Genomic DNA, 13,961 nt, shown 5'->3' with positions numbered 1-13,961 from the left:
AGGATTGGTGGGAGAGATAGGGTGGCTGGGTGATGGACATTGGGGAGGGTATGTGCTATGCTGAGTGCTGTAAATTGTATAAGACTGATGATTCACAGACCTGTACCCCTGATACAAATAATACATTATATGTTAATAATAAATAAGATAAAAATAAGCAAAAGACACCTCACTAAATACGATCTATAGATGGCAAGTAAGCATATGAAAAGATGTTCAATATCACAAGTCATTAGGGAATTGCAAATTAAAATGAGATATCATTATGCACCTATTAGAATAGCTAAAATCCAAAACACTGACAATGCTCAGTACTGGTGAGGATGTAGAGCAACAGGAATTCTCACTCATTGCTGAAAGGAATTCTGTGCCATTTTGAGATACAGTTTGGCACTTTCTTACAATGCTAAACTACTCCTACCATATGATGCAGCAGTCATCTACCCAAATGAACTAAAAACCTGTGTCCATACAGAAACCTACACACAGATGTTCATAGCAGCTTTATTCATAATTCCCAAAATTTGGAAGCAACTACATGTTCTTCGGTGGGTGAATGAATAAGTAAACTGTGGTACATCCAGGCAATGGAATATTTTTCAGTGCAGAAAGAAACAAGCCTTCAAACAATGAACAGGCATAGAGGAAGCTTAAATGTGTGATACTTCATGAAAGAAGCAGATCTGAAAAGGCTGCATACTGTATGATTCCAACCATAATAGATCCTTGAATGACACAAGTTTGAACTGAGAGGGTCTACTCATATGGGTTTTTCTTTTATTAATAAATGCAATATAGTACTATAAATGTATTTTTTCTTACAATTTTCTTAACAAATTTTCTTTTCTCTAGCTTACTTTATTGTAAGAATGCAGTATATGACATACAAAATACACAACATGTAGCATATATGTGTGTGTGTGTGTGTGTATAAAATACATATACAAAATATGTTTTCCAGTCAACAGTAGGCTGTTGGTAAGGTTTTTAGGGTGTCAAAAGGTTTGGGTAGGTTTTTGACTGTGCCAGGGGTTGGCACCCTTCGCCCCCAGTGTTGTTCAAGAGTTATATGTATATGACTTCTGGAAAAGGTAAAGCTTTGAAAACTGTAAAAGTGTCCACGATTGCCAGAAGTTAGAGGAGAGAGATGTGTGAATGGGCAGAGCAGAGAGGATTTTTAGGGCAGTGAAACTACTCTGTATGATGCTATAATAGTGGATACATGTTATATATTTGTGAAAACCTGTCGAATATACAACACCAGGAATGAATCTAATGGTAACTGTGGACTTTGGATGATAATGATGTGTCAGTAGAGGTTCATTGATTGTAACAAATGTACCACTCTGGTACTAGATGTCAGTAGTCAGGGATGATGATGGATGTGTGGGGACAGCGAGTATATGGGAACTCTGTGCTTTCCACTCGGTTCTGTAATCAAGCTAAAATTGCTTTAAAAAAAATAAAATTTATTAACTAAAAAAAATCTTGTACATGGGTGTTTGCATTTGTCAAAACTCATCAACTGGTATTTTTAATATTTGTATATTTCATTGCATATAAAATTTACGTCAATCATGTACAAATATTGAACTGTTATATTTAAATTGGAAATACCAATACAATAATGTATTTTCCTCTTTTTAAAAAAGTGTGTATTTCTTAGGGTGCCTGGGTGACTCAGTCTGTTAAGCTTTGGCTTTGGCTGAGGTCATGATCCCAGTGTCCTAGGATTGAGTCCCATGTCGGGCTCTCTGCTCAGCAAGGAGTCGGCTTTTCCTTCTCCCTCTGCTGCTCCCCCTGTTTGCGCTCTATTTCTTTCTGTTTCTCTCTCTGTCGAATAAATAAAATATTTTTTAAAAACTCATATCCTCTAAATATATATATATATATATATATATATATATATATATATATTTGAAAAGTATATATTTCCTTAAGAGATCCTAATTGGAAAGGAGAAAAACTAGCAATAGAACCAAAGTAAGAGACTCAGGGTAATTTTAGTTGTTGTCTTTGAGATGAATTAATGTATATTTTTAAAAAGCATTTTTGGGGCGCCTGGGTGGCTCAGTGGGTTAAGCCGCTGCCTTCGGCTCAGGTCATGATCCCAGAGTCCTGGGATCGAGTCCCGCATCGGGCTCGCTGCTCAGCAGGAAGCCTGCTTCCCTTCCTCTCTCTCTCTCTCTGCCTGCCTCTCCGTCTACTTGTGATCTCTCTCTGTCAAATAAATAAATAAAATCTTTAAAAAAAAAAAAAAAGCATTTTTAAAGAGAACAGTATTCAAATGAGCTGTAACCATCCGTCACATTGAACTACAAGGTTGGCATTTTTGTCCCCCTTTTAATATAGTAAAACTAAAGTTCAGAGAATTTAAGTGGCTTACCCAGAGTTTTAACGTAAGTTGGGTGAGTTAGCAATTGCTGGAAAGGTTTAGGATGGTCCTCCTTAAGGACAGATTAATGGAGAAAAATTACCTTACAAGGTTCTTTTTAATGTGTTTCATTGCTTGAGCATAAAGTCAGGACAGCAATGTACCTCCCTTTCTAGAGGTTGAATTTCTACCTGTTACCTAAGACTCCTAGGAACCCAGAGCAGATGACCACTGATTTGTTTACCTGGTCATATTACAATAAGATAAATATTTATTTATTTGAGAGAAAGAAAATCTCAAGCAGACTTCCTGCTGAGCACAGAGCCTGATACAGCACTCCACCCAGGGCTCAATCTCGTGCCCCTTTTGAGGTCACGACCTGAGCCAAAACTAGGAGTTGGACCCTTGACCAACTACGCCACCCAGGCACCCCTGAGATAAATATTTGTTAAACATCCATGTGATTCTGCCCTATTTATTTCTCCACCTAATATTCTGATAAAGTTTCCTTAACAGTTTTAATCTTTAAAATCAGCTATTTAGATCGAGAACAAGGAAAAGAACCTCATTTGAGTTGACATTGTTTATTATCCTGGAACCATAAAATTGAGGTCTAATTTATACATTGAATAGCAAATTCATAGATTTATCTTTCAGAATTTCTTTTTCAGAACTTCCCCTTGCTCAGGTTCAAGAAGAGAGTGAAGAGGCTCGTTCTGCATCTTCTTTCTTGGCAGAAGTTTCTCAATACACAAATGGGTGAGTAGCAGTCCATTAGTCCAGCCTATTTGAGTATTGTTTTAATAATTCAAACTTAGGGGCGCCTGGGTGGCTCAGTCGGTTGGGTGTCTACCTTTGGCTCTGGTCATAGGATCGAACCCCACGTCTGGGCTTCCTCCTCAAAGAGGAGTCTGCTTCTCTCTCTCTCTCCCTTTGCCCCCCACCCCCTGCTCATGTTCTCTCTCTCTCTCTCTCTCTCTCTCTCTCAAATAAATAAATAAAATCTTTAAAAAAATAAAAATAATTCCACCTTTTAGTTCAGTTTTTCGGCAGAGTAACTTTTGAACAATTTTAATTCCAGTTTTTAAAAATTAGTTAAGGGCTTTTGAAATAACAGGTACCCATTTGTTTCTGAGACTGAGACAAGTTTGGACACATCTTTACTCCTATAAAAAATGAAGATAATAGTTATTTGCTTTAGAAGTCTACATAGTAAAAGATGCAAGATCTGTGGTTTTCTTTAGGAAACTTTTAGGTTTAAAGATAAAAGCTACTGCCAGTTAAATATTTTGTATTAAATGGATAAAAAAGGGGCGCCTGGGTGGCTCAGTGGGTTGGGCCGCTGCCTTCGGCTCGGGTCATGGTCTCGGGGTCCTGGGATTGAGCCCTGCATCGGGCTCTCTGCTCAGCAGGGAGCCTGCTTCCTCCTCTCTCTCTGCCTGCCTCTCTGCCTGCTTGTGCTCTCTCTCTGTCAAATAAATAAATAAATAATCTTTAAAAAAAAATGGATAAAAAATATTTAAATATTTAGCAATGTTTTTAAAAGAGGGTGTGTCTAGAGTTTTAGTCTGATTACTATTCTGTTATTTTCTGGAATTATTGCCTCTTAGCTGCATTGGCAGTGGTGTTCCTGGCTGGTATTTGTGGGCCTCACTGAAGAATGGCATCACCCCTTACCTTCGCTGTGCTGCATTGTTTTTCCATTATTTACTTGGAATAACTCCACCTGAAGAACTGCTAACCAGTAAGTAGGAAGATGAAATCTCAGAGTAGTAAATAAGGGATTTTTTCCCTTATCTTCAACCTCAGAAATATTAAGTGGGGACAGGCAAAACCACTTGTCTATTCCCTGTCTCTTCAATCAGTGCTCACTCCTAGCATGTGTACGCCTGCTGTGGTGTAGGTTAAAAGTGAGACCAAAAATGAGATTAGCCTCATACTATGCAAAACCTACTCATGGCTCCTCTCTAGGTCTAGTTTATGTACTTGAGCTTATAAAATGAGCACAGAATATAACAGAAAGGATATGCAAAAAATTAGAAACATTGGTACCTTTAGGGAAGAGAATGTTTTAGCTAAGTAGAGGGATAACTTTTTTGTGTACTCTGTTATTTGAATTTTGAACATATGACTGTTATAAAAGAACTAAACTGCTGCGAGGAGACTCCTTTTGGAACAAACCAAGGACACACATATCTGAGTAACAATCACATCCATTCTTTACTTGCCTTTAATCTAGATCAAAGTAGACAAGGCTTCCTGGTAGCTTTGTGTAGGTAAAATTCAGAACATTTGTATATTTTGTAAGCATCACCAGAATTGTTCAGAGTCATGCTTTTGTCTGTTGAGATTAAGCTGAACAGCTCAGCTTTACTCGCTCTCAGCTTTTTCTTGAACTCAGTTCAGTAGGGCTTACTTGATCTAGGTTATGGTTCTATATATAGGCATACCTTGTTTTATTGTGCATGACTTTACTGTGCTTTGCAGATACTGTGTTTTTTACAAATTAGAGGTTTGTGGCAAATGTGTGGTAAGCAAGTCTGTCAGCACGATTTTTCCAGTAGCATTTGCTCACTTCATGTCTGTGTCACATTATGAGTATTCTTGCAATAGTTCAATTTTTTTCATTATTATATTTGTGAGGGTGACCTGTAGTGATTGATTATGACTAGCTGAAAGCTCAGATGATGGTTAGCATTTTTTAGCAGTAAAGTATTTTTTAATTAATGTCTGTACCTTGTTGTTTTAGACCTAATGCTATTGCACACTAAATAGACTACAGTATAGTAGAAACATAACTTTAATATGCCCTGGGAAACCGGAAATTCACTTGACTTGCTTCACTTCAATGCTGGCTTTATTGTGGCGGTCTGGAACCAAACCCACAATTATCTCCATGGTATGCCTGTAAATGGAGGGCTACTTTCCAAGTAGTTGCCCATACAGAGCTGTTGTTTCCATTTAGAAAAGCATGTATTAATTTATCTAGTCAGTGCTGTAATACAACAGTGAGTAAGATTAAGTCTTTTATTGGGAGGAGACTGAATGTATACAAACAGATAAATGTAAGTGGTGATGAGTGCTACCAAGAAAAATAAAGCAGGTCAAGGGGATAGATAGAGAGTGCTGGGCTGGAATAATACGTTTCATAGATAGTCATGGAAGACTTCTCTTTGAGGACACATTGAGCAAAGAGACATTGAAATAAAGATGGGGTTGAACTGGACAGAGAGTTGAAGGAAGAGTATTCCTAAGCAGAAGGAACACTAAATGCAAAGCTTTGCTTGACATAATCAAAGAATAATAAAAAGATGAGTGTAGCTGAAACATAATGAACAGGGTGAGGGTGGTAAGAGATGAGGTTCAAGAGGCAGCCAGGGACAGCTTATGAAGGGCCTTTATTGCCACGATAAAGACTGTGTGTTTTGTGCCTTGTGGTGGAGTGGCATTGGAGAAACCTCTTCAGGAGAATGAATCAGATTTGCGTTTTGAAAGGATCACTGTGGCTTGTCTCCAAGTTTTATGGAGTATAGAAATGAACATAAACAATGAAGAAACTCTATTCACAGGTTGACCAGGTAAGAATAATGTGCTTATTAAATGTATTTTTATTCTCTTGCAGATTCTGCAGAAGGAGAGTACAGTGCACTCTGTAGCTATCTGTCTTTACCCACAAATTTGTTCCTACTTTTTCAGGAATATTGGGATACTGTAAGACCCCTCCTCCAGAGGTACTGTAAGAGTAAAATATCATTGTTGGGTCATTATATAGTTTGGAAATTTTAAATTAAAATTATTTGCTAAGCTTCTAGATTGATTAGACTTGATTGAAGTGGGTTAACAAAAAAATAGGAGATTCCTAATTCACACATTCAGTGAGTTAGAGATAAGTCCAGCAGCCATGGCAGCTGGACTTTCCACTTGTCCCACCATGATTACCATTCCTTGTACTACTCTTCCCCACAGCTGCCATTTCTTGCCAGTATCCACCACTGACCCCAGCGGGGTAATAATACCAAAACTTCCTTTAGTTCCTCCAGCCTGGGAGAAGTGGTGGCTTACTATTATTAGCTAATCTTTGGATTGCCTTGCTTTTTTGTCTCCTGGTTGGGTTCCCAGCCCTTCTGTCATCTTTATTACCAATTCCTGGTATTAAATTCCTTCTTCAGAATGGTTTCTGTTTTTCTAGCAAGACCTTGATTGATTAGCCCTTTTAAAAAAAGATGAATGGGGCATTTGGGTGGCTCAGTCAGTTAGGCATCTGCCTTCGGCTCAGGTCATGATCCTAGAGTCCTGGCATTGAACTCCACATCAGGCTTCTGCTCAGGAGCCTGCTTCTCCCTCTTCTTCCTGCCTGTGCTCTATCTCACTATCTCTCTCTCTCTCTCTCTTTTTCTCTCAAATAAACAAAATCTTCAAATAAATTAATTAATTAAATTTAAAAGAGGTGAACAAAAGAAAGGGGGAAAATAAACAGACACAAAAATGAAGGAATGAAAAGCCAAGGAATAAGATGTGAGACAGAAGTCTAACAGAGGCAACATGGAAAGAAGGGACAGAAGGATTTGGAGTGGGTGACTCATGGATGAAGACTGTGCTGAAGTTGTGACGACCTGTTTGCTTTTCTCTTGGCTCCCCATATAGGTGGTGTGCAGATCCTGCATTACTAAACTGTTTGAAGCAAAAAAGCACTGTAGTCAGGTTGGTTTTCCTTCTCAATCCTTTCCCCCCATCTACAGGTTGTGTTTCCAAAAGTAGTTGGTTTGTGGAACATGCAGTCCAGTCTTTCTTCTTCATTCTCACTCAGTACATTGTTTCCCTATGTTTAAGTCTTTGCCAGGAATTGGATTCTTCCTACAACTGATTTTTTTCTTGGAGTGGCTATCCTCTCCCTCTTAAATTGTTTCATTCCACCAGCTCCTCTCCGTTAAGCTCTAACATACTTATTAAAAGGCACAGGAGGAGATGGCATTTTGGAGCTGCCAGTTTATTAAAATCAAAAAATAGTAACAGTATTACAACACTCCACTTTTTTCCTTTTGAGAATAGAGTAAGATATAAATAGAACCATTCCCTCTTTCCCTTCCCTTTTGATCTATATACTTAAAGACTACCCAACAAAACTGTTCCCCAGCCCCCAACTGTTACAGCTTAATCAGAATCCACCTCTTCCTCAAAGACTAATTCAAATGTGACCTCCTCCTGCAAGTCTGCTCTAGTAATAAGCTATCAGATGTGTGTTCATGTGTGCCTGCCAGCACTACAAAGCACTCAATAGTAAACTCAGGGCCCAGACTGCATGCTTATTTTCTCTGTATCCTCTCCAAGGCCTTTTTATGTTATATATGTGTCTAATTTTTATTCCAGTTGAATTGCATCAGTAAACAAGCAGAGGAATTGACCCCCAACCTTAATTGCTGACATCAGTACTGTTTTCTCATGGCTTAAACCAAACAACTGTGGCACAATGAGTATTTGCCACCTTCTTTTCTCATCTTTCTTACCCCTCAAACTTCCTTCCCCATATTCTACCTGCTCCTTAACCCAACTTTAGTGATTTAGAGATTACTGATCCAGCTTTTATAACTTCGATACAGTAGTATTCACATCACCAAGAAAAGAGAATAGAGAGAAAAGTTTAAAAGATGAGTACATGTTTTAAAACTGTTAATCTCCACAGTTTTTCCTTTATTTCAGTTCATTGTGTGCCTTTAGACACCTACTATTTCCTCAGCATGGTGCTAAAATAATTTGGGAGTTAAAAGACCTAACACAGGGGCACCTGGGTGGCTCAGTGGGTTAGGCCACTGCCTTCGGCTCAGGTCATGATCTCAGAGTCCTGGGATCGAGCCCCACGTCGGGCTCTCTGCTCAGCGGGGAGCCTGCTTCCTCCTCTCTCTCTGCCTACCTCTCTGCCTGCTTGTGATCTCTCTGTCAAATAAATAAATAAAATCTTTAAAAAAAAAAAAAAAAAAGACCTAACACATACAGCTTTTTGGTCGTGGGTAATTTACAATCTAATTATGTACATAAACTAAAGACATAAAATTAAATAGTATATGTATGAATATACTGTTAATGCTATAGAAATTTAAAGAGTAAAATATTCTTAATGATGCACAGTCTTAGAGGAGATAATTTTTAGCTGAACATAGAAGGAATTAGAGAATTTAAGTTAACTGGGGGTCACCTGGGTGGCTCCATCTGTTAAGTGTCTGCCTTCGGCTTGGATCATGATCTCGGGGTCCTAGGATCAAGCCCCACATCAGGGTCTCCCCGCTCAGCAGTGAGTCTGCTACCTCTGTGATCTCTCCCACTTTCCCTCTCTCTCAAATAAAAATAATAATAATAATAATAAAGAGTAAAATATTCTTAATGATGCACAGTCTTAGAGGAGATAATTTTTAGCTGAACATAGAAGGAATTAGAGAATTTAAGTTAACTGGGGGTCACCTGGGTGGCTCCATCTGTTAAGTGTCTGCCTTCGGCTTGGATCATGATCTCGGGGTCCTAGGATCAAGCCCCACATCAGGGTCTCCCCGCTCAGCAGTGAGTCTGCTACCTCTGTGATCTCTCCCACTTTCCCTCTCTCTCAAATAAAAATAATAATAATAATAATAAAGAATTTAAGGTGATTGGGATTTGAGGATAGAATTTCCACATGATTCACATGACGTTTCCAGGGCATATTTGTAAGGCTTTTATTGTATCTGTATTGTATGGTAAGAATGAATAATAATATTTGCAAACATGTTATCAAGTACTAAGTATTTTATATTCCGCTTCAATATCTTATTAAGTCCTCAATAGCTGTGAGCTTCTTCCATACTATTATTTATATTTAACATTTCTTAAATCAGCACGAATCTTTATATTTTTCTCCCCCCACCACCTCAGAAATGTGTTATTAAATTGATGATATACCTTATGACTGAGAAAGGATAATATATCCATCCTCTATTTATAGACCAGGAAATAAAGGCTAAAGTTCAGTGACTTGTCAGGTATAAGAATTTAGGATTTGTAGCAAGGTCTATCTGATTTCAGATGAAGTCTGTGGGTTTTTTTGTGTGTGGGTTTTTTTTTTTTTAACTTTTACAATCCTTTTTTCTGTGTTCCTCCATCTTTCTATCTCTCTCTCTCTGCCTCCTACATTTAATGAGGAGTGCCTATGTATTAGTCATGAAGTCTGTGTTCTTAACAACATCTTTATGTTACCTTCCTAGCTATCATGGAAATTTAGCTAAAACATTTAGTCTTAGGAAATAGTGGGATTTGAGTTTGGAAAGGAAACCAGATGATGAAGGATTTGAAATTCTAGGCCAAGAAACTTGGATTTAATGTACTCAACAGGAGGAATTACTGTGGGTTTCAAGTATGGATCCTTTTGTTATTTTTAAAATACTTGTCCTTCTATTACTTGGTCAATTTTTGACATGGGCTTATTTACTCAGAAGTAAAATTGTCTTTTAAATTATGTTTCTAGATACCCTAGAAAAAGAAATAGTTTGATAGAGCTTCCTGATGACTATAGCTGCCTCCTAAATCAAGCTTCTCATTTCAGGTAAGAAGGAATATATTTCTAAAAAATTTTTAAGCTTGCAATTGATATGTATCACCACTAGCAAATTTTTTTTAAAGTGACCACTGCGCATCCTCTATAACAGTGATTGTCGTTTCTTTCTTATTATTGAGGTGAGAACCATAAAATAAGCAATTAATGATAAATTAATGATGAGTACAATTCAGTGCTGTTTAGTGTATTCACAGTGTTGTGCAACCACCACCTCTCTCTAGTTTAAAAACTTTTTCATCACGCCAGAGAAATCCTTGTATCCACTAAGTAATCACTCCCCTTTTCCCTCTTTCCCGATCCCCTGGTAACCAGTAATCTGCTTCCTGTCTCTATGGATCTGGCTACTCTGGAGTCTGATAAAAGGAGTCAGATAAAAAGAGTCACATAATGTGTGACCTTTTGTGTCTGGCTTCTTTCACTTGGTATAGTTTTTGAGGTCATTTAAGTTGTAGTATGTAGGGGCACCTGGGTGGCTCAGTGGATTAAGCTGCTGCCTTCGGCTCAGGTCATGATCTCGGTGTCCTAGGATCAAGCCCTGCATCGGGCTCTTTGCTCAGCGGGGAGCCTGCTTCTCTCTCTCTCTCTCTGCCTGACTCTCTGCCTACTTGTGATCTCTCTCTCTGTCAAATAAATAAATAAAATCTTAAAAAAAAAAGTTGTAGTATGTATTTAGTCCTTTCTTGGCTAAATTAATATTCCACCATAGGGGTGCCTGGCTGGCTTAGTCAGTGGACCATGCAGCTCTTGATCTTGGGGTTGTGAGTTTGAGCCCCATGTTAGGTGTAGAGATTATTTAAAAATAACACCTTAAAAATAATAATAACAATATTCCATTGTATGTATATACCAGAGTTTGTTTATCTGTTTATCCATTGATGAGCATTTAGGTTATTTCCCCCTTTTGACTATTAAGAATAATGCTACCCAATGTCCACAATAGCCCAACTATGGAAAGAACCTAGATGTCCATCAACAGATGAATGGATAAAGAAGATGTGGTTATATATACAATGGAATACTATGCAGCCATCAAAAGAAATGAAATGTTGCCTTTCGCAATGATGTGGATGGAATTAGAGGGTATTTTGCTGAGCAAAATAAGTCAATCAGAGAAAGACAATTATCATATGATCTCCCTAATATGAAGAATTTGAGAGGCAGGGTGGGAGGCTTGGGGGGTAGGGATGGAAAAAATGAAACAAGATGGAATTGGGAGAGAGACAAACCATAAGAGACTCTTAATCTCACAAAACAAACTGAGGGTTGCCCGGGGAAGAGGGTAGGAGAGGTGGTTGGGTTATGGACATTGGGGAGGGTATGTGCTATGGTGAGTGCTGTGAAGTGTGTAAACCTGGCGATTCACAGACCTGTACCTGTGGGGCTAATAATACATTATACGTTAACAAAAAATTAAAATTAAAAAAAAAAAGAATAATGCTACCATTAACATTCATGTACAAGTTTCTATGTGGACATCTATTTTCATTTCTCTTGGATATATATTCCTAGAAGTAGAATTACTGGGTCATTATGGTAATTCTGTGTTTAAATCTTTGAATAACCACTAAACTGTTTTCCATAATTATACCAATTTATATTCCCATCAACAATATAAGTGGACTCCTGTTTTTCATATCCTTGTCAACACTTGTTGTTTCCTATTTTTTAAATGAAAACTATCCTAGTGGGTATAAAATGGTAGCTCATTGAGGTTTGATATACATTTTCTTAATGACCACTGATGTTAAACATCTTTTCATGTCCTTGTTGGACATTTGTGTATGTTCTTTGGAGATATGTCTGTTTAAGTCCTTTACCCTTCTTGTAATTGGACTGTCTGTTTTGTTGTTGAGTTGTAAGACTATATTGAAGGGAAGGAAAACCCTTTCTTCCCTCTGGGTTCTTTAGCCCAATAATTAAATTGACATAAGACAGATTAAGAGAAGAAAAGTTTAATTTTGCATATGTAGGAGCTCATAGAAATACAAGGCTCAAAGAAATGACTGGGTTTATACCTTGTAGTCAAAGAAACAGTTTTTTGTAAAGATTTGACAAGACAAAGGGGTTTAGGCTTGGAGTACCAAATTAATGAAGAAGTAAGAGAGTTTGTTTATACAGGCTTCTTTTTTTTATTATTTTTTTTTTAAAGATTTTATTTATTTGACAGACGGAGATCACAAGTAGGCAGAGAAGCAGGCCTAGAGAGAGGAGGAAGCAGTCTCCCCGCCGAGCAGAGAGCCCAATGCGGGGCTCGATCCCAGGACCCTGGGATCATGACCCGAGCCGAAGGCAAAGGCTTCAAACCACTGAGCCACTCAGGCGCCCTTTTTTTTTTAAATTTTTAAAGATTTTTTTATTTATTTGACGGGAGGGGGTTCACAAGTAGGCAGAGAGAGTGGGGGAAGCAGGCTCCCCGCTGAGCAGAGAGCCCAATGCGGGGCTAGATCCCAGGACCCCGGGATCAGGACCTGAGCCGAAGGCAGAGGCTTTAACCCACTGAGCCACCCAGGAGCCCCTATACAGCCTTCTTGACCTTGAATTCCCTATCTCTGGTGGTAAGGGTATTTTCTATGCTTCTGGTATAGGGAGGATACCTTCACAGGGGAGACTTATTTCCTGCTTCCAGGAGAACAAAAGATAGTCAGAGTGTCCTTTTTGCACCTGCTGTTTCTTAAGTAACTTTAATTCAAAATAATCAATATGCCAAAGTGGCATGTTTTGGGATGGCCTCTTCTGTTCTCTTTCAGTATATTCTGGATATTCAGCACTTACCAGATTTTTATTTCGCAAATATTTTCTTCCATTCTATAGGTTGTGTTTTCACATTCTTCATAATGTTTTCAATATGTAATAGTTAATTTTAAGGGCACCTGGGTGGCTTATTCCTTAAGCATCTCCCTTCAGCTCAGGTCATGATCCCAGTGTCCTGGGATGGAGCCCTGCTTTGGGCTCCCTGCTCAATGGAAGCCTGCTTCTCCCTCCCACTCCCCAATTGTGTTCCCTTTCTTGCTGTATCTCGGTCAAATAAGTAAATAAAATCTTTTTTTTTTTTTAAGTTCATTTTACCTATTTTTTTGTTTGTTTCTTGTGTTTTTGGTGTCAAAACTAAAAATCCATTGCCAGATCTGAGGTCATGAAGGTTTACCCCTTTGTTTTCTTTGAATAGTTTTGTAGTTTTAGCTTTATGTTTAGACTGTGGGTTTGTTTTTTGGGTTTTGTTTTTTTTTTTAAGATTTTATTTATTAGAGAGAGAGAACAAGCAGGGGGAGTGGGAGAGGGAGAAGCAGGCTTCCTGCTGAGCAGAGAGCCTGATGCAGAACTTGATCCCAGGACCCTGGGATCATGACCTGAGGTGAAGGCAGAGGTTTAACTGACTGAGCCACCCAGATACTCCTAGACTGTGGATTTGTTTTGAGTTAATTTCTGGAATAAGACAGGAGGTCCAACTTCATTCTTTCTTTCATATGGTTTCCAATTATCCCAGCACCATTTTTAAAGAGTTTGGATAATCTTGGCACCCATGTTGAAAATCAGTTGGTCATGGATGTTTGGGTTCCTTTCTAAATTCTAAAGTCTATTCCATTGGTTTATATGTCTGTCCTGATGCTAGTACCACACTTTTAATTACCATGGCTGTGTAGTAAGTTTTGAAATTATAACGTGCAGCCTTTCCAACTTTTTCAGTGTTGCTTTGACTGTGAATAGGTCATACTTTTCTGCTTCTTTGTAAGCTCTGTTAGTTTTGTTGAGAATGGGACATTTTGATTATTGTAGTGGCTCTGCAAATCAAATTCTACCTTATTCCCAAGAATTGCCACTGTTGCTTGATAAAGGCTTCAGGTGTCTCTTTAGTGACTTTTCCAAGCTGTGTTTTTTTTTTTTCTTTGTTTTTGTTTTTTGCAAAGACTGTGTTCCTTTTTGTGTATCCACTAAAGTCTCTGTTCCATTATCTCTGCAGTCAGCCAGTGAACTGACAAGATTTCCTTAAATTTCTGTATCCAACAAGAAAAG

At 38.3% G+C, this 13,961-nt stretch overlaps 1 protein-coding gene across 1 annotated transcript in view; it reads left to right on the top strand.

The window, feature by feature from the left end:
• The window catches only part of UBR1 (ubiquitin protein ligase E3 component n-recognin 1), a 149,723-nt gene that overhangs the window by 126,920 nt on the left and 8,842 nt on the right, over positions 1–13,961 (top strand). The window contains exons 40-44 of the mRNA XM_047739193.1: positions 3,046–3,133; positions 3,985–4,118; positions 5,997–6,105; positions 7,019–7,075; positions 9,861–9,938. Of these exons, the coding sequence (XP_047595149.1) occupies positions 3,046–3,133; positions 3,985–4,118; positions 5,997–6,105; positions 7,019–7,075; positions 9,861–9,938 (466 nt within the window). The remainder of the gene's footprint in view (positions 1–3,045; positions 3,134–3,984; positions 4,119–5,996; positions 6,106–7,018; positions 7,076–9,860; positions 9,939–13,961) is intronic.

This window comes from Lutra lutra, chromosome 7, assembly GCF_902655055.1.
Source record: "Lutra lutra chromosome 7, mLutLut1.2, whole genome shotgun sequence".
Taxonomy (NCBI): domain Eukaryota; kingdom Metazoa; phylum Chordata; class Mammalia; order Carnivora; family Mustelidae; genus Lutra; species Lutra lutra.
This window is presented reverse-complemented; position numbering and strand designations above follow the sequence as displayed.